A 23,678-nucleotide genomic window follows, 5' to 3' on the forward strand; every position below is an offset into this window, starting at 1 on the left:
ATATATGTGTGTGTGTGTGTGTGCATGTGTGCGTGTATTAGATGGAGAGATACTTCTGTGTTCTCAAATCCATGATGCCTGAATGCCATAATTCTGAGGTGTTGACATCATATATATTTATATTTCTATTTACTCAGCAAGAAACGGACTTCATTTCTGCATCATATTACATTCTCAGTTGAAGATTGAGATGTGCTGTTGTGCAGCCTGAAGCTAAAAAGTCACACAGAGAATTGAGGTGGGGGCCACTTCAAAGACAAGAGGGTAAATTTCTTGAATGAGTATGAAGTGTGAGTATGAAAGCAGGATGTTGATGTAGCTTTCAAAACCCTTCATTTTTCCTCCACAGAATTAATCTTATCCTGCAACAATTATGCTTCCACTGTTCTCTTTATTTTTAGATACTGATCTTAGCCAGCTCCTCAAATAGCTCAGAGCTGATGTTGTTTATGTCTGATGTAAAACCGATACAGACTTGGCTGGTATTTTCATTCATGTTTCATAATCTTCCTTAGTGCATACGTGAAGGCAGTGTCTTCGGTATGGTGGGAGGAGATAATTGTATTGTTGTGGAGTGAATCAGACACCTATTGCTTGACACAGTGCACCTCAAGTGACCCATAGAGGGATAAATTAAGATGGCCTGTGGCATCCCAATTATTTGTTTACATTTAACTTCGGTGGCGGGTCAAAGTTACAAAGGTTCAGGAAGTTTGCTGTTGAGATTCCCTGAGGGGAATCTCAGACTAGCACTGAAGTTTATTCCCTGTTTGTGTAGTACATTCTTCATAGAATCTTGTTTGCCATGAGGAAGACCATAAGTGTGAGGTAGAAATGGTGGTCTTTTGAAAACTTTATTCAAAGTTAAATCAAAGTTAAGCTTTACAAACTTCTTTGGCATAAAATTCACTTCCACAACAGAGAAAGAATATGCATACGAGACCTTGCAGAGAGTTTTTATTGATTTGTTAAATTAAAATGGTCATAGTGGGGAACAAACCTATCAACAAAAACTATGAAAGAACCCATTAACATTTCCTGATACTAATATATCTAATTATATTACTTTTTTTGCCAAGTTGTTATGTAGAAGGAGGATTTGTATTACAATTCAAAACATAACAGTTAACTTTTAAAATAATATTTTTCTTCTTTTATATTAACTAATACTTTTCAGGCACCATAGCATTATAAATTCTCACTTTTAGAAAATTGGAATGTAGTTATTAATTTTTGTTCTGTGTCTTTGAGAAATGCATTCAGCAATCCACACAATATTTCTGCATTCTTGCTCCTTTAACTTTATATAGGCGTAAAATACTCCAAAATGAAACTGATTATTGAATGCAAGCACGTTCAGCTTTATCTGCAGAAAAGATTAAATAAGCATTACAATAAAATATTAAAGAAGGCATGCGTGATTTAAAGACGATAGCTTTCATCATCAAAATTTCTGTGTAACCTTGCAGTCATAACAATGCTTAGGAAACTCCTGAGTATAAAAATAATTGAAGCATCATCTCTGGATTAGGTTTTGTAGCAGACTATGGGTAAATAAATAGTGAAATAATTTATTTAATAGACTAGCCAAAAGATATTTCATTAAGCATTTTATATTAGATAGCTTTTGGATAGGCTATCAGAACTGACAGTTGAACATTCTTCAAAAGAATGTCCTGGGATTTATTATATTTAAAAAGTTAAATCCTTCTATTTCATTTCATTGGAAAATTGACAGCCATAGAAATTCTGTATTTTTGAATACAAACCTGAATGATGCAGTAAGGTAGAATCAAAAGCAAAGTACCTCATTATTGCTTTAAATATTATTCCACAGGGGTAACGTCTAGTTTTATACATTATGGTTAGAACCTCTTACCTCATGTTCAAAAAAGGCATCTTCAAGTGTCTTTTCTCCATTATCATTCCCTACACCTTCAAACACAGCCTTGTATTCCTAGAAGCATAGACATCAGCCCAAAGGAAATAAGACAGTTTTGTATTTTGTGCACTACATGAATTTATTAATTAATCTACATTAAGTTATCTTTCTTTATAGAACTTATGTATAGATTACAATTTGCTATAAATCAAAAGTTAAAATCATGTAGTCACCAAAACCGAAACAGGATGTTTGTTCTTGTGTTTCTTGCTGTTGTTTCCCATGGCTCAAAGTAATTTCTTGGAGGTACTAGAAGAGACTGTTTGCAGAATGACACGTGACCTTTCACTCCTTTGGACAGAGAGCACTGAGCTTCTTGTACAAATAATATCCATTACAGCCAGATTTGTAAATGGAGCCAAAACCTGAACTCTGATTCTCCCATAGCTGATCATTTTATTTGCAGTAGTCAGATGGATTTAATTTATCTACGTTGATATTGTATCAAAATCACCAGTTTGATTTATAACGGAGTAATATTCTGCAGAGATATGTTTGACTTTGTTTCAGATGTGTTACTTTTCTGTGTGATTTTCTTTGTGTTTTTCCTATAAAATAACAGTGCGATCCAGATCTACTTCAAGGGTTCCCAAATTCATCTAAATATCTCACCTTCACATGAACAGACTTGCTTTGTACAGCAGAGACATGGTGACACGCATTTCTAACAGCATGACTGTGCACAGGAACAGGTGTAGAAAAAGTTGTAAATTGGTCATAATTTTGTTTTGTGTACCTAACTTGAGGTAGCTTAATCAGAGCACCACACTTGATTCATAAACAGTTTCATATTGGTTCATCTTTCATAACAGCCCTAGCTGTATCAGTATTTACTCCATCTACTTCTTTGATTCAATCAGTGATTTAGAGATTTCAGAAACATATTATTTTTACAGTTACCCTAGCAAGAAATCAGGTTGCAGTCATGTGTGACAAGAATTATTTGATCCACTCACTTTAAAATGACTTTAGATTTTGCTCCAGAATCTTGGAGGCATTAACTCCAAAGTGAACCTCTCTTTGGAGAGAGTTAAGAAGCATGAACTGCTTTGTTTTTTAGTGTATGATCTGATGGCATTCAAATGCTGTAGGAGGAACTTTGTATTGCGCTAGGATAGCAAGGCACCCTATGTCATCATATCAAAGGCTATGTGAATTTGCATTATAATTTTGTTGAGCTCAAAAGATGTTAAGTATTTGTATATTCATTTTTTTGTTTTAGAAGTTAGATTACTTACTGCATAGTAATCTGCAACACACTTCACTTGCTCATAGTCATCTGCATTGGCCAACAGATGTAAACCTTCTGGATAGAGTTTTCCACAGGTTGGATATAGCTTCTCTCTGTCTTCTTTGCTCAGCTCAGTGCCAAATGAATTAATGGTGATGATAAAGGCACGTCTGTCTGCCTCAAACTTAATGCATAAAACAAAGAATAATCAGTGTTGCTAGAAATCTCATTGCAAGATAAAAGACAGTATTTTTTATTATTTATTTATTTTATTTTTTTTAGCAAGCTAAACTATGGAAACTTAAGAAAGAAAATTGTATATTAGAGACAACTTATTTTACAAATTGGAAATTATAGCTTGCAAATGCTTGTTAAATTTTAACTAGAAAATCAAACAGTGTTTTGCAAGCACAGCTTTTATTCTGTGAATTTTATTCTGAAAATATCAACGCTGCTGCTTCCTCCTTTCCCTAATTACTTGACAAGATGCTGACAACAAAAAATCTCTATTCACCTTTTGAAATTATGAAATAATACTATATAATAATAGAAATAATAATAATGCATATACGGATCTATTGTACTCTTCTGGGATAACTCAGAGTGCTGTTGAGAGTAAAAGCTCAATGGAAATTTTGGCAAAGAATAGTTTCTGAATGCACACATTTAAAACAACAATTTAATTCAGTGAAGGGAGCTGTTTGCTTGGTAAGGTAAAGTTTTTAAGTGTTTCAAATAACAATTAATTTTTGATGCAGGGAAACAAGAGCTATACTGCTTCTACCAGGGTTAGATGCCTGGAGAATCTGTATTTTCCATGCAGCAACCGACTGAAAATCATTCTAATGTGTAAATCTTTGGTTCTTCTTTGGTATAAACAAAATATGACCTGCCACAATTTTAATTCATATGCTATGAATTAAAATTATGGCAAATTAAACTAATCTTAGGCAATTCTGTCTGATTAAAATCTGTTCTTCTGTGTTGAGGTCCAAATTGACAGTGGTCTATTTTTTTATCTTCTAAGAAAACTTGTTACACACGAAACACTTCTGAGTGAAAATAAGTAGTCAGAGATTTAGGCAGCTTGCAACATTTCTTATGCTGTGAACTTTTGAACTGTTTTGAACTGAAAAGTACACTTTTCTTTTGAATAAGACTGACACATGCCATTGCAACACTGCTCTACAAATTTAGCAGTTAAGCACATATTCATAGTTCCTACTTCTCTGTACTGGAACATATTGTAACAGGGACCCAGCTGCCCTCTGGCACTGACTTCAGAATAAGGAAAATGAATAAACAATACAGAAAGAACCAGAAGAAAATAATTGTGCTTGAAAAGCTTTCTAGCTAATGAATAACTGGGACAAATTTGATTTTCCTTATTAATATGAACTGGCATATGAGTCCTAGTGAAACTGTTTAGTTGAAGGATGAATGCTTTTCTTTTTCAACCTGTTAAAGCCATGTAGATGTTAGCTGTTAAATTTCTAATATTTTGTTGGAAAAACATTCTCCTATGCAATTACAAATAATGCTACTGGGCTTGAGTCCTAGTCTGGGTAGTTTCCAGCTTGATGAAATTTGCAGGATCAATCTAGACATTTCAATTTAACAAATTTCTGGCACATTAAATACTCCATAGTGGATAATGCCATGAGGCAGTTATTAGTGACTTTGGCCATTTCATTGCTGTGGGTAAAGGTAGAGTTGCAGGATGACCATTTGCTAATTGTTTCAGTTTCCCTATGGAAAACTGAAGGTGTATGTTTGCTACCTGAGAATGTGTAGGCCTAACAGTAGCTACAGTGCTGTCCTACAGTTTCTTGCCAGATTCAGGGCTAAACATGCAATGCTTGTTGCCCAAAGAAAAGAGATAACCAATGCTTTTAATGTGGATGGTTGGTACCATGACTGATGGTTAAGAAGGTGAGGAATTAAATACAGCCACTCTATTTTGACAGGGTCAGATTAGGTAACAAGTATTATCTTGAGTAATTAAACTTCAACTTCTTCTAAACTCAACAGTTTGCCTTCAGATTATTAAAATAAGATAAAAAGGAAATCTAGAAAAAGTTTATCCTGCTGTCTGATTGACATTACATAGGAATTTTAGAGAAGCTTATCATGGACCAAACTGTTACCACAGGAATAACGAGATTTTAACAATATGCTTACCCTGTTTTTCATTAATAATCTCTCAGCATGAATGTCTAGCTAAAAATGAATTCAATGCAAAATCTGAATACACTGGGAAATGTCTTTACCTCTGCCAACCAATCTCTTGATTTTCATTTTTCAGAAAAGGAATAGTTACAACATTTAATTTCTGATTGATTCAACTTGATTAATGATATTTTCTTTAGAACATAACAAAAACATTATGAAATGGTAAAATAAAATATGAGATTGCACACTCACATTGGAACATTATTTCTTAGGATGTAATTTAGGCTCATTTTCCTTCAGAGATGAACTCCCACATTATTTTTTTCCCCGTAATGCTAACTTTGAGTGTGAGGTTGTAAGATCTCAGTGAATTTTGTTCGATCAATTTCCAGGATATAAGTTTTACTGATTCAGGAAAATTTCTCAGCTGAATGCTGAGAACTCCATTTTAGGAATTTATTCAGCTTTTTTTTTTTTAATATCAAAATAAGATAATAAAAAATCCTATGCTTCAGGTATGCTTTGGGGAATAGGAGGTTAGGGGTATTGTGTGTCAAGGAAAAATTAAATATTAAACTTTTCTGAGTTGAGTTAAAAATAAATTGTGGAATTTTCTGCATGACAGTAGATCCGAAGGTCACCTATCTCTAACTTCAACTTCAATTTTCATGGAAGAATAAACAAACATGATGGTGCCATTAAATTTAAAGATAATTGATTAGTAAATATACATGAATGCCAAAATGTAGGTGTACCAAGTTCAATTTTGAGCTGGGAAATGTAAGAACCCCTTTAATTATAGTATTTCTGCATAATCCAGAAAAATGGTAAGGGGCAATAGTCTGAGACTGGTGAAACAAAATTGTTCTGCTCCCAGTTATAGAAAAATAATAACTGAGGCTCCTTCCTCTCTGGACTAATTTCTCTAGTCAAGATGTGAAAGTCAGTTTAGAAGAATACATCCAGGATATATCTTAGCAAAACAGTTATTATTCAAACATTCAACAAATAGCTTTGAAAATTGAGAGAAAAGAAACAACAAAAGCAAAGTGAATTAATTATGAAAGCATTGTGGAGTACTTTAATGTACAATGAATTAATTTTTTTCTTACCTCAAGAATAGGTCTCATTATTTCTGCTGTAGTACCTCCTTGTTTTTCACAAAACTTGTAGAATGACTCAAGATAAGACTACATAAAAAGAGCAGAGAAATATTTTAAATGCTACGTAAGACCTGAACTGTGTCATCATGAATCTCATTTTTAAATTATTCCTTTAACCTTCATAATTCTGCCTATTATTTAAAATTTGAGTTTGTGTTTAGTTTGCTGGATTTAATATTAAAATGAAATTATTTTGTTCTTACTATATATGTAAATGTTTTTAAAAGGTGTTTTCAGACAAATATTATGCTTTCTTTGCTCTCTAAATAATGTTCTTTAGCTCCACTGGGTTACCACTGCATAATAAGCAGATGGCTGAAGAAAACTGCATTTATAGTGTGGAGGAAGGGATTTGGGTATATGCCATGGCTGTTGGGCCAGCACTGTGAGCATACACAAATTAATCCCTACTGCTCTACTCTTCAAAACCCTGGATTAGAACAGAGCAGTGTACAAAGCTTCTGTAATACCAGTCTATATAGCCCTTGGGTCTGCTGAGGATTCCTTTGCATCCACTTCAGTATACCTGAGCAAAAGGGCCCGAAGTATCTCAGGAAGTTGTTCCTCCTGCCTTCCTCTCCTCCAAAATACCTTCTTAGGGAACATTTATGTCATCAAAGTACGTTTGTTACAACTTCATACAAAGAAGTTGTCTATGCAATTATGAGAATTTAAAGTAGTGACAACTTGGGGGGATCTGCTGCTTGGAATTTTGTGTTAGGTTGTGTATAGGGCTCCCTGATAGTAGAGCTGATATGAGATTGATTGTTTTGACAAAAGGAGAGGAGAAAGGATGTGTTAATAATTTAGAAATGTTTGCAGAATGATCCTCTGATACTTAGAAGAAGGAAAAAATAAATGTTAGATTTAGTAAGTATAAATGTCTTCCAAACAGGAAATATGTAAACAAACAGAAGTGCCTAAGTTATTAGTAACTGATCTTCTTATGAATTGAAGTATGTAGCAGACTATGTCGAAATGTTGTATTGGAAATTTAGAAATATCCCTTTTAAAAAAAAACAACAACAAAAAAAAACAGAAGTAATTTTTCTTTACCCTTAATGCAATTAGATCATTGTAAGATTATAGTCTGAGGCATCCACTGTGAAAGACAAAATGAAATCAGAGAGAATGTGCTGCGTGGAACCATTAAAAAAATGAAATATGTATCGCCCTTAAAGAGACCAGCATAAGATTATTGACCTGCATGCTAATATTTGGAAAGTACCTTGAAATCAAAGGTACAAATTAGATGCACATCCTTACAGCAATATGTCATAACAATGCTAGATATAATTTTCAAAATGAATGAAAATTAAACAAAAATGCCTTCTAGATTCAAAGCAATTACACATTTTCAGATCACATCTACCTTTTATAAATAAACATAAATGCTAGCCAAAAGCCTGCCTAAGGTCTAGGAGATAACAGTTCTCTGGTATTTGGAGGATAAATTCAGAAACAAAAGCATCCGGATATTCATCTGACTTCTAAAGCATTTTCATTAATGAGATATTGAATTAAGATTTTGATGCAGACCCAACATTTGAAATCTCTCCAAACACTGGAGTAGTTTCAGAGGAGCTGGAATCGATTCCCAGACTTGCCATCAGCCAGGTGACCTTAGGCAGCTTGCTTCATCTCACCATGAATCTATTTCCCCATCCATATTACAGGGTTAATGATACTGACCTCCCTTTGTAAGATGTTTTTAAAGTGCCAAATATTATTAGGATGTTGCAAGAACTTGCCTTGTACAGTTTGTTGCGCATTATTTCAACGTTCATTTCATCCAGGTCATTTTCAGACAAGCAGTCTTGAAAGAACGCAGCTGAAAATAGAGTTTATTTCATTGGAGTATAAATGTATGTGCTGATATTATGCATCTCTTGTCCATTACCATTCACCAGTGTGTGAGCAAGTATCTGAAATCTCTGTTGCATAAGAGAGAAGAAGAAAAATCCTCCTGATTTTCTCCTCATCCCCTTATTCCCTCCTTTCTAATGACAATCTGTCGCAAAAGGAATCAATCAGTGCAGCAGCAAAAAAAAGTCTACATCTCCTGAGATCATCAGATGGGAAATGTTAATGGAAGCCTTTATCTTCTCTCAAGTAGATGGTTTTGTCATTAGGGAGATTTTCTAGTGGGGAACATGAAAGATATCTTTTGTCCTAAATCTTGCAGGTATTCTGCAATTGTAGAGGTGAATCTTCTCTGCTTATTTACCTCTTCTCTGCGTTTGTCAGAGGCACAAAGGGAACAAAATGTGAGAACAAAGGAATGCAGTCTTTGACCTTGATTATCTGCAGATCCAAGTCCTCCGCTAGAACCATCTGAAGAGCAAGATTTTGAACTGTCAGTCAGGGGATGCAGTTCATTTGTGTGGTTTGGCCTCTTAAAAATAGTATATTCATAACTGGCAAAGGTATGCCAGTCTCTCATGTCAGTGGGGCTGGCCAGTGCTGCATTAGAGAGAGTATTGCCTCAGACACTGGCAATGAGAGATAGTATAGTGTTCAGGGAGAATATGTGAGTTGGGCCATGTTTTGAGGTCTACTCCCTTTTTCTTTGTGAAAATGTGCTTAAGAAAGGGGAGAAAAATATTGGATTGAGAGCGGAGTAAGAAACTGCTGGGGAAACACCACAGTCAGAGAAGGAGAAGGACTTGCCCCATGTCATAGAATCATAGAATCACAGAGTGGCTTGGGTTGGAAGGGGCATTAAAGATAACTTGTTCCAGTCCCCTGCCATGGGTAGGGTCACTACCTACCAGACCAGGCTGCCCAGGGTCCCATCCAACCTGGCCTTGAACACCTGCAGGGATGGAGCATCTATAGGTTCTCTGGGCAACCTGTGCCAGTCCCTCACCTCCATGTCTCTGGAGCAGATATTCTCTGACCCTTATGGAGAATGTGCACTGGAGCAGATGCTCCTAACAGCAGCTGTAGCCTGTGGAAAGCCCAGCTGAGAGCCAAAGATGCATGTGAGAAGGAAGGAGCTACATAAAGAACCACCATGCCCTGAGCATTACCCCTTGCCCATGTTTCTCACTGCCTCGTTGGAGGGAGTGCACTGATCTGGAAGAGGGAAAAGGAAAAAGTGTGGAGATAGAGAGTAGGAAAGGAGGAGTAAAGATGATTTTCTTAAGTGTGTAAATATTTGTATCTTTTTCATTTGTCTCTTTCCTAATGTCCAAATCAGGAGTTAAACTTACATATATGGTAATATACTACATTTTCAGAGAGTTAATTTGTTTTTTTTCTGCAACAGTAATATTTTTTCATTTTCTTCTCCTATCCCACTGGAAGTAGTGATAGAGCAAGCAGCTGGGTGAGAGTCTGGCTGCTACCTGAGGACAACCCAGCATCCCACCACACCTGGCTAGGCAGCAGGATACAAAACCACACATAGTAGTCAAGATGAGGGCACACAGTGCATTCTTGTATGGTCAAATACATCCAGATCAATCTTATCTTTCCCCTTCTCAACAGAAGCCAGTGCTGCACTTTGATCAAAATTTAATCCCAGTTTCTGAATGCAGTGTTCCTAGCCCTCACTCTGCTTTACCTTTAGATATATTACTTCAGGATGGGATTGTCTCTGTGCTTTAATAATACCCCAATCCTCAGGAGAGAGATTCTAGATCCTACTACAACATCTAATATTTATTAGTAGCTGTCTGTTTCTTGCTCCTTAGTGAGGGATAGGCAGGATTTCATCTTACACGTTTTAATTATAGATGCAGGTGTTGAAATAAAAATCTAGATGCTCTAAATCAGCAGCTATACTTGAGTATAAAAGATATCCATTACTCTTCTCGAGTACTTTTTGTATATTTTCCAAGGTTGATATAGAAGTTGTTAATAAATGTCTTGAACACCCCTCCTGAAGAACTTGATCCAGTTTATCAGCCAGTTAGTTATACATTTTTGGTACCAAAACACAGCACATCCAAGGAAAACATGTTAGTCGATCTCAGTTGTTCTTAGGAATACAATAGGAGTTTCAAGAAGCAAATAGGAAATAATATAGTATTCCTTACCTAATGGTGTGTCAACCAAAATTGCATTGAACAGCTCAGTTGGGTTTGAGGCAATGCTGACTGCTTCCATTTGTTCAAAACTTCCCAGTGGATGACACTTGGGAACAAGCTCAGCTATGGGTCGCTGGTGTAATGTGCCAGTTATTAGAAGAATTACATTGTCAATCATGTAGCTGTATCTGTATTTGAAAGAAGAAGTAAAATAAATGAACCTTAGCTTTATAGTGAATTATGTCTTGAGAAATATAAAAGCCTAATTTTTGAAAATTATTGAAACAATAAATACAGAAATGATTGGAATGTTTGGAGGTTTGTACCTTCACTCATTATCAACATCTCATTTATCAAAACAGATATTTTTAAAAAGCAAATAGTGTGACACATTTTAAACCATATAATTTGTTTGCAAAATACACTGTTAAATAAAAGGAAACAGAAACATGAATATAATAAGCATAACAGCTGTGAAATGTAGATTTGATATAAAAGTGACAACATATGGTATCAAAACACAAACCACCTGACTAAGCAGCTTCTCTTGTTTGGGATTTTGTTATAGAGAACATATGGATAGAGCGCACAAGAATCTAGGCACTAAAACTTCAGAATCCATGTAGATGGACTAATCTTCTTTCACTCCCAGCTTTAAACATCCTCCACGAGGAAACTATGAAGAGATTATTACAAATTTCTCCTTTGTTGCCAGAAGTTTTCTTTTCAGTAAAAGTTTTCTGTGAGTTTCTTACTAGTGTTACTGTCAGAGACTGTTGTGAGTTTTGTCAGCAACTCAGAAATGGAAATATGAAGGCTATTCCCTTGGGATACTTGTAACAAGGATACTACTCTTCAGCCTGTGTTATTGGTTCATAACACAGCTAGAGACACATAGAGATTAACATGATCCCACATAAAATCTGTGACAGAGCTCAAGGATCTGGTGATACACAGTTCAGTGACACAATGTGTTTGCTAATGTTTTCTCCAGCATTATCACAAAACAGCCATGGGCAGAATGTATGCACATGTGTATTTACTCATGCCAATCAGTATGAGAAGAAAAGCTGATATTTTCACTTTCATTTCTTGGAAGAAAAACCTACATATTGTATGGATACAGGATGTGGCTGTCCCGGGGCGGTCTTTAGTATTCTGTTGGTATAATAGCCTAGTAAGGATTAGTCACATTTGTATACGGGGAGCAAAAGAAAAAGAATGATGATAGTTTATTTTAGTGTTATGATAAAAATACTCCTTGAAAGTAAACTAAACAGTTTAGTGTTCTTGTCAGAAGATCAAGGGAAGTAAACAGTTAAGTACAATATCCTGGTGACGTTTCACTAATCCATGCTGTTATGCTGTTATAAAGCAGAACCCCATTCTTTCCTTAATGTTAAGTCATTTATTTACAAGTTTTGTCTGTTTATAACTGTAGGGAGATCAGAACTTTCTCTTTATCTGGCTTCAAACAGCACTTGTGCTTTTAAACAAAGCCACTTGGACTAAAGTATCTTGCTGAATGCAGCAAGTTGTTTCAATGTTCAAATGGTATAAGAAGTACGGTAGGTATTTGACATGTTCTTTCCTCCTTTAAACAAAATCTAGAACTTACCACATGCCTAGGAATTAAATCACTGCACTGGAAATTGTTAATCTTTCATGAATCACCCCCACAAATTTAACTTTTGCACAGCTGATTTCTAAGTTAAATGATGTTTGAAAATAACACTAGTTCTTCTCAATCTCTACCACTACTTTAGGACGTGTACACAGCAAAAACTGCTTTTTTTGTGTTCCTCAAAATATGTATAAATATTTTCTGATAAATAATGAAGCACTTAGCAAATTAAGTATGTAAATATTACTGTTTCAAAGCAATTTCACTGTTTGGAAATTTAATGCAAATTCCAGTAAGATGTATTTACATTGTTTTAACCCAAAACTGTGTTTTTGCTTTGGGTCTATAATTTAAGCAATGTGGAAACATTACTTACGTGATAAAATTCAGAAAAGTAGTGAGTGGTTCAAAAGCATGGTTTCTGAAGTAATGAAATTCCGTGAGTAGCTTTGTCTTCAGTTTATCGTCAATGGTGGAAATAGTGAGAGGGCCAGATTCATTAGCCAGGAAGTTGCCGTAGTCTGTAGTCTGTAGATGTAACTTCAAATCTGGAATTAGATTCAAGGAAGAATAAACTGACACTACTGTTACAAACCAAATCAAATAACTTCTGACATGTTCATTTGTAACACTATATTTTTGTATGAAGGGTCTGTTCAAAGCCTATTGCCTTGTAAGACTCATTGCCACAAGAAACCACAAATAGTTGACACCTTTGTTGGAAATTTTACTAGTAAATTTAATTAACTGGTACACCAGGCACAGTGTTAAGTACTCTCTTCTCTAGCTCCTTCTCAGTCAGGTTTGTTCATTGTTTTGATTTCACAGACCATTATAATGTGTCAGTTGTTTTGCACTCCTTTGGACTGTTACTTATCAGTGGGAGTCATCCTGTGACTTAAGATCTTCAGTTTTTGTGTGAATCATTTGAAACCCATGTAAGACTTTAATTTCATGTAATCAAACTCCCTGAGGAAGAGAGAACACATCTTGCCTGACTTAGGCTTGTTTCCAAATGAGTTCTGCAGAAGAATGCTTGAAAGGGAGCAGTTACACTCCCTTAATTTTTCTGTTTTGGCTTTGTCTGATCTACAGCTGCTGTTAAGAGATCCTAAGAAAGTGTTGCAGAAATTGGGGTTATCATGACATATTCTGCCAGGGCTTCCAACCCTGATAGCTGAAAAAAAAGGAGGGTTGATTAGACAGTGAGGGTTGATTAGACAGTGAGGTTGAAAGAATCTTTTATAATAGCAAAAACATTTGTTTGATAGATTTCCTGTGGTAGCTGTTTTCCACAATGAAATGAAAGTAAAGATATAAATCAGTTCTTAGTGTTCAAAGTGGTTTAGCACTTCCTTTTAGAAAAGGGCCCTAATACATTGTGTAATAATGATTAGATTTCCAGATAAAAACTGTATTGCTGTTTAGGGAAATGAACAGCAACACTCACAGTGACTGAATTAAAGGCGTGTCTGTAAGAGAAATTAACATGAAGTTAGTAAGGTGTGCATTTATTAGCATAGTAACTACTCTTCCCTAACTCCCCATGTTTACTTTATTAGTATGCATTAAGGTTGCCTACACTGGGACTTCATGCAGAAAAACTAGTACACTGCAAATTCTGACTCCTAAGTCTAGCACTAAGACTATGAAGTAGATCACCCTTAGAGCTCTGTATGTGAGTTCTGCTGCCACCTCAGCTCATTCCAGTGATTACAGCAACACACAGTTTTGGATAGGACAGCTGTGCTCTGCTATGGAACCATTAGCACTTCTGTGGATCTTCCTGTAATAGACAGAGGTCATGTTATCATTGTAAAATAATTTCAGTACAGGCTTCCATCTAGGAAGAATCCAAATATGAACAAAGGAAAATTCCTGTATTTCAGCTGTATTAGCATCATCCATCTGCATTTTGTGTTTCCTCATACAATCATCTGCAGGAAAATCATATACAGCAAATGTATGAAATTCACATTTATTGCATGAGTAAAATCATGATTTTACAATTAAGCAGAAGTTATACAACATATTTCTAAAGGGAACTAATGCTTAGAGAGAAGCTAGTTCAAGATGAGCATGGTTAAGACAGAAAGAAAGAGCCTTGCAAGAAGCTGAACTGAGCATTAGTCTGAGCTCTTGGCATCAAGCATGCAGTCTTGTGTGACTCCTGGCTGTAACAGCCAACTGCTATCGTGTCTCAGTCATACTGTTATTTCAGCCGCTGCATGCTGATGTTCTAGCATGGCAAGTTGTTAACTTGTTTCATCCATGTGGGAGCAAAGCTGGGCTGCTCATCCTTTGTGACTTACTGCCCATTCTAGAGAGCAGCATTTGTTCTGTCGCACAAGGAGTCAAGAAAAGAATAAAGCACTGGATTTAAAACCTCCTATATTCTACTACAAAGATTGTCAGCAGCGTTTCCCTTGAAACAGATGATGCCATAGGGCCAAACTAGCAGTGTGCTGTGTTGCAGAGCTTCCAGCCAGTGTTGCAACCCAAAAGGCAGCTCCATCAAAATAATACTGATTCAAACAAGCCTGAAAGATTATCTATGTTAAGCTGAAGGCCTCCTCTCCTCTCTGTGTGTCCCTGAATTGAGAGTGCACAGTGTTATCATAAGCCACTCTCCTTCTTCTCTTTCCATCAGTTATATTTTCTCTGTAATTATCAAGCAAATGTCAAGCTCTAACCTCTGTATTTTCTTGTGGTTCTCCTGTACTGACATTAAGGTTTCTCCTCTAGAGATATAAAAAACACTTTGAAATTAAAAGATCTTTTTGATTTGATTTATAGCTTATTCAGGGTGGTTTTGATTCTGTTTCTGTTTGTTGATTTTAGGGTATTTATAATATTTTAATCTTAGGCCAGTTTTTTGTGGTCTGGTGCTATGCCACAGAATGCAAAGTGGTGTAAGCTTATTATCCTTCAATGTGAATCTCAATGTGAGGTGCTCTAGGACAAGCAAGATGCAGTACTACAGCACTAATGCATACACTGGACCTTTTAATTGGAAAGAAGATCCAATGTACATACATAGCTCCCTTTTCTACTTTAGAGGTAAGGGCCTGGTTTTTGTGTACTGTACACTTGTGATCCAACTCCAGTATTACAGCATCATGTATGTGCAGGGAGGTGTTTGCATTTAGGCCCATGTGCAAATCCAGTGTTTCTCAGATTTTCATTATAAATAGCATACTTGGTAGATAACTGATGGGAGCCTGCTCTCTGGCTTACAGAAGCAGAAAATGCAACAATGGCGATAGGAAAAAAAAACAGGGAAGTGATAGTGGGTACCAAAGATGTCCTTCTAGGCAGGTTGATGAAGGCTGCTCTTTCTGTTACAAAAATGCATTTGCATTCTAAAATTGAGTGAATATTAGAAAAAAGAAAATAAGGAACTCACAGTTCTTTCTAAGCCTTAATGAGAAAATAATTACTTCTCTGTTGTGATCTGTCCATAAAAAAGCATGTATACATAATATTGAAGGTTCATATGTCTCAGAAACTTTGTGAAACTATTTTCTGTTTGTAAATATCTTGTAAAATGGCTTAAAATGAAAATAGCTTTCCCTGTGACTGTTGAACAGAAGCAAGAATTCTGTGGGAATGGGTGAGGAAAATACTATTTCCCAATATTCTTTTAAGAATATTTAAAATTTTCTTTTTTTTTTCTTATTCAGAAACAGCCAGGATAATTTTTTTTTCTTCATAGAGCCTTTGATGACAAAAAAAAAATCACCTCCTCAGTTCCTCTGCAGAGAAAATGAAGCCTGTCCTTTATAAACATTTGAAGTTTTATTAGCTTTTCCTGGAGCTTTTCCTGTGTAAATTCATGGAGCAGAACCTTTTGATTCAAACAGTTAAATACAATATCAAGTTTATCTGTAGAATCTTTAATTTACATATAAATTAAAGAAATAGAAATGGGCTGTTTTTTCTCCTGTCATAGTATCATAGAATCATTTGAGTTGGAAGGGACCATTAAAGGTCACCTAGACCAACTTCCCTGCAATGAACAGATATACACACAGCTAGATTTCGTTTCTCAGAGCTTGGTCCACCTTGGCCTTGAGTGTCTCCAGGAATGGTGCATCCTCCACCTCTCTGGGAAAACTGTTCAAGCACTTAAATTAGGATTTTCTTAAAGGAAAATAACAAAAGAAATGCATTTCAGTTCTCAGAGTAAGTCTGTTGTGTGTTCCTGAACTGCTGAACTGTTGTATAAATGGAGAGTTGATTCAGCTCTCCAGCTTATCAGTTGAAGGCACATACACTTGATCAGCTGACAAGTCTCTGGATCCAACTGACTGTACTGAGAATCTCTTCTTTAACTGTGAGGAATTTTATCCAGCTGACAGCTAAATACCCACACGTATCTATTTAAATGTAGTTGTTTTAATCTGGAAGATTAATGGTGTGCAACCTCCGAGGTTTATTTTTTAATAGTTTAGACAGCCTCAAAACTCTGCTGTATGCGTGTGACAACAAGTTCTGCACTTCTCATTTCCTCAGCTCTATCACTGGATAGACAAAGCAGCTTCGAACAAGATGAGCTTATTAATTATTTTTCAAATGAATCAGTATTTCCGTATTATATATAAGATTTCAGTGTACAATTGTAGATATTAGTTGAAGTCAAGGAAAGAAACTTCATGTTCCTTTATAAAGGTGATTTTTTCTGTTGCATTTTTTCCTTCCAAGTGTCTAGGGGTATGTCATATGATTCTTGTACAAGTCTGTCTTCATCAGGCTGTGACCAGTCTTGGCCATAGAAAGCTGTTTTGGAAACTACTCTGTGTTCTTTTTATTACTGTGACAAAGTCACCTTGGAAGAAAAGCATTTTTTTTTCCTTTAAGCTTATTATCAAGCTTTCTACCTTTGTGACCTCTAGTTTCCTCTTCTAAGTAGAACATCCCCTAGTGTCCTAGAACACATAAAGTAATAACGTACTAAAATTATATCTTTCATACAGAAATTCAGTGTGAGCTTATAATAAGAATTTGCAAACTATTTTATCAAGCTGAAATGGTACTAAACTGTACTTGCACAGTTCTATAGAATGGTTAAAATTTGTGAGATAACCAATGTCCTTAGGAAATCTATGGATGAGATTTCCAAGTTCATCAGTGAACCAGAACCCCCCCATCATCTGGATTGCTTTGCAAATCACAGTCTACACAATCCTGCACAGTAATTTCAATGGAAATCTGCTAGCTTAATTATGAAAACAGTTCTTAAAAGAAAATCAGAGTTATGTCCGGATTTTAAGATAAAACTCCCATCACTTTCATCTTTTACCTTCCATACTTCAACAATCCAAGCAACGGTATTTCTTCCTAAATAAAAGAAGCCAACAGACTTACCTTCTAATGTCTCACACTGTGCTAAATTGACATAGTCTGCACTAGTCAAGATCCCGGCTTTGAACCCTCGGACCAGCCCTTCCAAGTAGCCATGGTCCACATTGAAGTAAAACTCTGAGTATCCTGGCATGGAGAAAAGGAGATTCAGTCTCTCTGCTGGATTCTTAATGTTACTAAGTATTTTGCCACCAACTATTTTCCTCCTCTTTGAAAGGAGTGACAAATAGTCACTTCTTTCCTGCCAGCCTGTGATTGCGTTTTGCCAACTAGTTTCTTCCTGTTTCTTGTTCTTAGTTTATATAGTTCCAGTGTAGTTGGTGCTTACACAACAGCCACCAAGTAAATCCAACTCCCTCCTGCCAGAATCTGAAAATTATTCTGTTATTGCAGAAAGAGAAGCAAAAAATTGAGTATAGGATTTAAACTCTGATTGCAAAAATACAGTGTACTGATTGGAAAATAAAGTGTTTTAAAAACTTGACAGTATTTTCATATATTTTTAAATGCATTTCTACCAGGAAATGGTCTGCAAATGACTGCTGAAAAATAAAACCACCAAACAATCCCACACTTAAGCAGTCAACTGCAAAACACAGAAAAAAAAGTATCTCATAGCCTATTCCAGGAACTCACATAGTTTTTGAGTGTCTGTGTATTCATTAAAAAAAAAAAATCTGGTTGCCAAAGTTTTCTACTGCCCATCACTATCATAAATATGTATGCAAACTATAAGATTCTTCTACAAATTACAATGACAATTACATCATGCCTCCAGTGATAACTAAAGAAAGGATCTTTGAAGGGTTTGATTTTCATCAGCCTTGAAAGTGAATGTCCAGAACTTACCTCAAAAACATTGTTTGTCACAAATCAAGCCAAATGCTCTGGCTATTATTCACCCAGTTTTGGAAATAACTCATATGATATGTAACTCATATAACTCTTACAAATTAAATACTATAAAAATAGCAATCTTGATTTAATTAATTCAAATTGAGACTCTTTATTTTGATTAAAAATTAAGATCTAAACTGTGCTAATTCTGTCAGTGAATTTTATACATTTTATACTGAACTGATAGTTCCTCCTTTCAGGTTATCTGCCTCCAGCTGACTCTTCAAAGTGGCTATGCATCTATAATCAACACAGAAAGTCTTTTGTTTTTCTTTTTTCTTTTCCTAAATTTGTTATCACATGCAACATATGGCTGCAAGCTTTGCTGAAAGAGAAGGTCTCACAGCAAACTGGTCGATGTTTAGCTGTGCAGTCAGCCGGGGCTCAGGAACTGCAGTGTGGTTGAAAGGTTAGCCCCAGAGCTACAGCCGCGGCCTGCCATCCTCATCTCAACACTGAGGCTCAGTTTTCAGTGCTTTAAGATGTTTGATGCATGGGTGTCAACTGGAGACTCATGGCTTGGCTTTTCTGTTATGTTTTGTGCTGAAATGTAGCCACAGGGAGAGCTGACTTCCTCTAAGACTTCTGCCCCCAACCTGGGAGCTGAGTGATGACAATCTAGTACTTACCAGGCGACTCCTGTCTACACTGCCTTGCTCCTGACTGTGGCAAGTCTCTGGCTGCCACACAAGGACACACGGGATGCCTGACTGTTTGCTGTCCAAGCAGTCACCATAGGAGGAAGGTCAACAGCTGTCTGGCTTCTTGTCCAGGAGACCCAGGTGGGCTCAAAGAAGCTACAAGACACTGTGGAGGCGGAGCTGAATAAGGAGTGCTTGTAGCTGGAAGGTTGGATTAGAATTAACTCCAACTGACAAGGTTAATTCCATGCCCATAACCAGTTGCAGGGGAAATGATGTCAGCATTTTGGACATTTAGAAACTCATGTGCTTGGATATGCACATATAATTATTTGAGAGTTCAAATGGTGTAGAATTCTGCTTATTAAAAACTGGGCAAACAGTTCTAGGTAAGTCGGGTTTTAGTACTGTATTCAGCAAAAGATGAATAAGAAAGATGGGGCCCCTCATCCCCAAACAAACGATCTGAATTTGTCTCCCAAGTCTGCATGCCTACCATGTTCAGATTTCTGATGCACAGGACACAAGATCCAGACAGAAGTTCATTGATGATGTTTCAAAATCCAGGGACATTCCTCAAAATATGCTATCTTTGTTAGTGTTTCCTTATTACCACATGAAGATATCCACATTTACCTTAAACCTCCCTTCTTTTTCTTTTCCTCTGCTATCATCATTGTTCTAGCATTTTCCACTCAACAGTCTCTGTTACTAATTTTTTCTTTCAGTGAAAATAAATGAGAGAAGTTAAAAATGCGAGGGACTCGCTGGTGTGTACACTATCAGCAATGTCTGTTTTTACCCTACACATCTCTAAAAGTGTGCATTAGCTAAACAAGGAGCACCTCGCAGCAGCTGAACCTGCCCTCCCCAGCTGCAATTGCTGCTATCAGGCGATGGAGTGGGTCCAGCGGGTGGCAGCCCAAGGCTGAGCTGCTGAGGAACTGCCAGAGCTCCAGGCAGCAGCCAGTGCAGAGATGGCTTTGCAACGGATCCTAAATTTAGTAAGGTTTGGGGTCATGTAAATACTAACTGACAGGTGCAAATACCACCGCTGGTGATCGTCCAGTGAGAAAGTGCTACCATGAGATCCAAAAATACTGCTTTCGGGACCAGCTCGTGAAGTGTTATCACAGCAAACTTTTTTCATGAAATCTCTGTATTTTTGAAAGATTTTAAGGAGCAGGCTAAACTATTGAGGGATTTTACCTGTTAGAGAAAGGTCACCTTATCTGTTAAGGTGATAAAGCATCAGAGGATATAATCTGAATTAATAGGCTATATTCAGCTACATTGGGAAGTGCTCAGTTCTCTGCTTTTTTGTTAAAAGTTGTAGAGGAAAGGAGACATCATCAGCAGCAAAATTTAGAAACAGTGCATACAAAGCACATAACTAGGGATTTGAATGATTTTTTTATATATAAAAGATACAAAAGAGCACTTTCATTAGCTACTGTTGTAATTCCTTATAACGAGTGGCTGATACCATATGATATCTGTGACATTTTGGAGCGGGTATGTTTTTATTCAAAAATTATAGTCCTTTATATTAGGGAACTTAATTAGATAGAGCTATGAATTAGCTTCAACAAATTACCATGCAGGAAAATACGATACTCTCACCTGATAACTTTGTGGAGTACAAAGATTGCAACATTTTGAAAAGAATTTCCCAGCAGTGAGCTAAGCAAATAGTGATAGCATGTTTGTGAGCAGAAGTTAAATCAGGTTAAAGCAGAATTAGCAAGACAACACCATTCAGATCTAATAGCACACGTTAACCTCTGGTACTGAAAGTTTCTGAGAAACTCTGCGACAAAATGTGTATATAATTTAACCACAAGAGGTCACCATGAGACTGCTGTGAACTACCTCCAGTTCTTTCACCTCTACTGAAGGAAATGAACTTAGAAAGGAATACACAAAAAAGCTCTGGATTTTTTTAGTGTACTTTCAACTCATCTAAAGGTAAAAATGAAAAACGCACAGATTCTTCAGTCAGAAGAGCTGAACAAGGTTTGTCCTTTTTATGTCGTTTTTGCTGTCCCCTCACATTTTCCTGAGCTTCCTCTTTTTTCTGTTTTTAGTAGTGCTCATGGCTTCTGGCCACGAGGTTAACACTGACCAACAACTGACAAAGAGTCAGGAGAAGAGTGACTAAGGGAACGTCCATGGAATGCTGAGCCTAAATCACATGAATTCAGTTACTCTTTTGTGCATGAGAAGTAATCAAAGGCACTACTTTAGATATCACAGAATCTCATTTAGAAATAGATTTTGTGGCTTTAGTCAGGCAGATCTCTGCTTAAATTGTGGGTTTGCTTAGCCAGAAGCAAAGTCACCAAAGTCCTGACTGCGCAATTGCTTACACATATATTCGGGTGCCAGTTTCACTGTTATCAGTATAGAGAGCTTATTCAGTATGTGAGATAAACAGATTTCTTCATCTCTGTGTGACTCTGTTTGTTTGCATGTGGGAGATTTTTGACTTAACGCTCTCTAATTCCTATCCAGTCAGTAGAAAATGCAATTCCCTTACTGAGAAATCAGAAGTGTTTTTAAAGACATAACCTGTGGTCCACTTTCTTTCTTTGAGCTATCCTGCCAGAAAAAGGCAAATTTTATTATTATTATCTGTTTATTTATTTAGATCAGCTAAGTAAAAACTGTAGGGAGCGGTATGTTGGACAGGTTAAAAGTTTTTTCGTATTCTGATGTAGCTCAATAGTATACAAACAGACTGAGAGGCTTTTGGAAAGCAATGTCCCAGTGCTCTGGATTTTTTAACGTACTTATGTGTTGGCACTGAAAGCCAAACACATCAACACTCCTTAAACCTGGTAAAAGTTGAGATGTCTGCTGTACATTTCTGATGGAAGTATGTGACCCATTCTTAAAAATCCTTCCAGAATACAACCTATTGAAATCCCTCTTTCATGAAACAATAGCAGAACAATTATGATTGCAAGGCGTAGACTGAGATTCTGCCCTTCTGAGGTGTTGGATACCTGCAGCTCCTGTAAGATGGATATCAAAGACATTCAGGTGCCCTATGCACCTTAGTACTGTACTCTAAGTAGCCAGAAATCTGCTCCCACGAGCAGCAGAAATGTAGCTCAGCTTTGGCTCCTTAAAGCCTCATTCACTGCTGCCCCATGGGATCCTCCATGGCTGCAAGTGGACATCTGCTCTGCCTGGTGTCTGGGGGCTGCCTGCTCCTCCATGGACCTCTCCTGGGCTGTGGGGAGCTCCTGTTCTGGGTCTGGAGCACCTCCTGCCCTGCTTCTGCACTGACCTTGGTGCCTTCAGGGCTGTTGGTCTCACATTTCACACTCCTTTCTCCCAGCTGCTGTTGTGCAGCAGTTTCTCCTTTTCTTACATCCCAGAGCACACCCAGCATCACTCACAGCTCTTCTCTGACAGCAGTGGGTCTCTTTTGTAGCAGCTGGAGCTGACTCTGATCTGACATGGGACAGTGCAGGGCTTCTCACAGTGACCACCTCTGTACCTGCCCCACTAACCAAACCTTGCCATGTGAACACAATACACTAGGGATAATTAAAATATATGTAAATTGGGAATTATGATTGGCTATACTTGAACAGACACAATCCAGCTGCCATGCTGAGTGACTTTTTCAGTGCGAGATCTTGCCAATAGCTAAGCCTTTATGCACCTTCAGCTTTCCTATCATGACTAACTTTTGAATTAACATGAAACACTTATACTTTACTCCTATACCTTGTTACAAGTGTTATTTTGATATTGAATTCACAAACATATCTTGCTGATGTCTTCCCATCCCACGCCTTCAAAAAGTAATCTTGCAGCTTTGTAGGTCAGCAAGCCTCCTGGTTTTTGGTCTTTGTTCAAGGAATTACATGCCTTGTTACACGTAATAAGAAGGATTTTATCAGAGAGTTAAAGTGGTAATTCTGTGAGAGAAGCCAGGAGAAAATCATTATCAGTAGTTGAAAAACTAGGGAAAAGCAGATTTTAGAGAATTAACAAAGCTCTGGAATGCTTTCAGAAGTGAGGCTGGAATTTCACAAAACTTATGCACTCAGTTACCAAATTGAGCTACTTTGGTGTGAATAATTTGTACTTTTCCAGTACTGACACTTGCATGAACTCAGCAGCCTCTGCACAGGGCACAGCTTCTGCCTAATTCTAGTGAGGGTGTGAAGAATTCACATCCTCGTTTTAAGGCCCCTAAGCCTTTCTCTACATGGTGTCGGATCCTTTTTCCTTATCTTAATATATAGTCCTCTTCCTGATTAGTTTTTATGCAGGTGAACACACTTTTCTCTCCCTTAATTGTCCCAAAATTCAGATTCAACAGGTAGGATCTTCAGGTTCCTTCTGGTATCAGGGAGTTTTTATTTTTGATACATTGTGAAAACAAAATGAAGATGGCAAAACAAATAAAAAGAACACAAAACTCAATCTGTAGTGCAAAAAATCCATCACATTTCCACAGTCAGTTCTCTGCTGTCCAGCTTCCCCTCTCTGAGAATGGCAGCTTGAGAGATTTCCTTAGATTCAGAAGTTTCTGACACAGATTGAAATTCTCAGCATTGAGTTCACTGATAGTGTGATTGGACATTAAT

General features: G+C 36.9%; 1 protein-coding gene across 1 annotated transcript; it reads right to left on the reverse strand.

Moving 5' to 3' along the window:
* Positions 1–845: 845 nt before the first annotated feature.
* Positions 846–17,710, reverse strand: ATP6V0D2 (ATPase H+ transporting V0 subunit d2). Its single transcript, XM_065751855.1, has 8 exons — positions 17,534–17,710; positions 12,543–12,714; positions 10,552–10,730; positions 8,260–8,339; positions 6,458–6,535; positions 3,181–3,357; positions 1,880–1,957; positions 846–1,366 (listed from the first exon to the last, which is right to left on the reverse strand). Exons 1-8 carry the CDS (start codon positions 17,661–17,663, stop codon positions 1,205–1,207), a joined length of 1,056 nt encoding a protein of 351 aa, XP_065607927.1. The 5' UTR covers positions 17,664–17,710; the 3' UTR covers positions 846–1,204.
* Positions 17,711–23,678: the final 5,968 nt, after the last annotated feature.

The sequence above is a fragment of the Cyrtonyx montezumae genome, unplaced genomic scaffold (assembly GCF_038088225.1).
Source record: "Cyrtonyx montezumae isolate F1298 unplaced genomic scaffold, pur_monq_1.0 scaffold_8, whole genome shotgun sequence".
Lineage (NCBI taxonomy): Eukaryota > Metazoa > Chordata > Aves > Galliformes > Odontophoridae > Cyrtonyx > Cyrtonyx montezumae.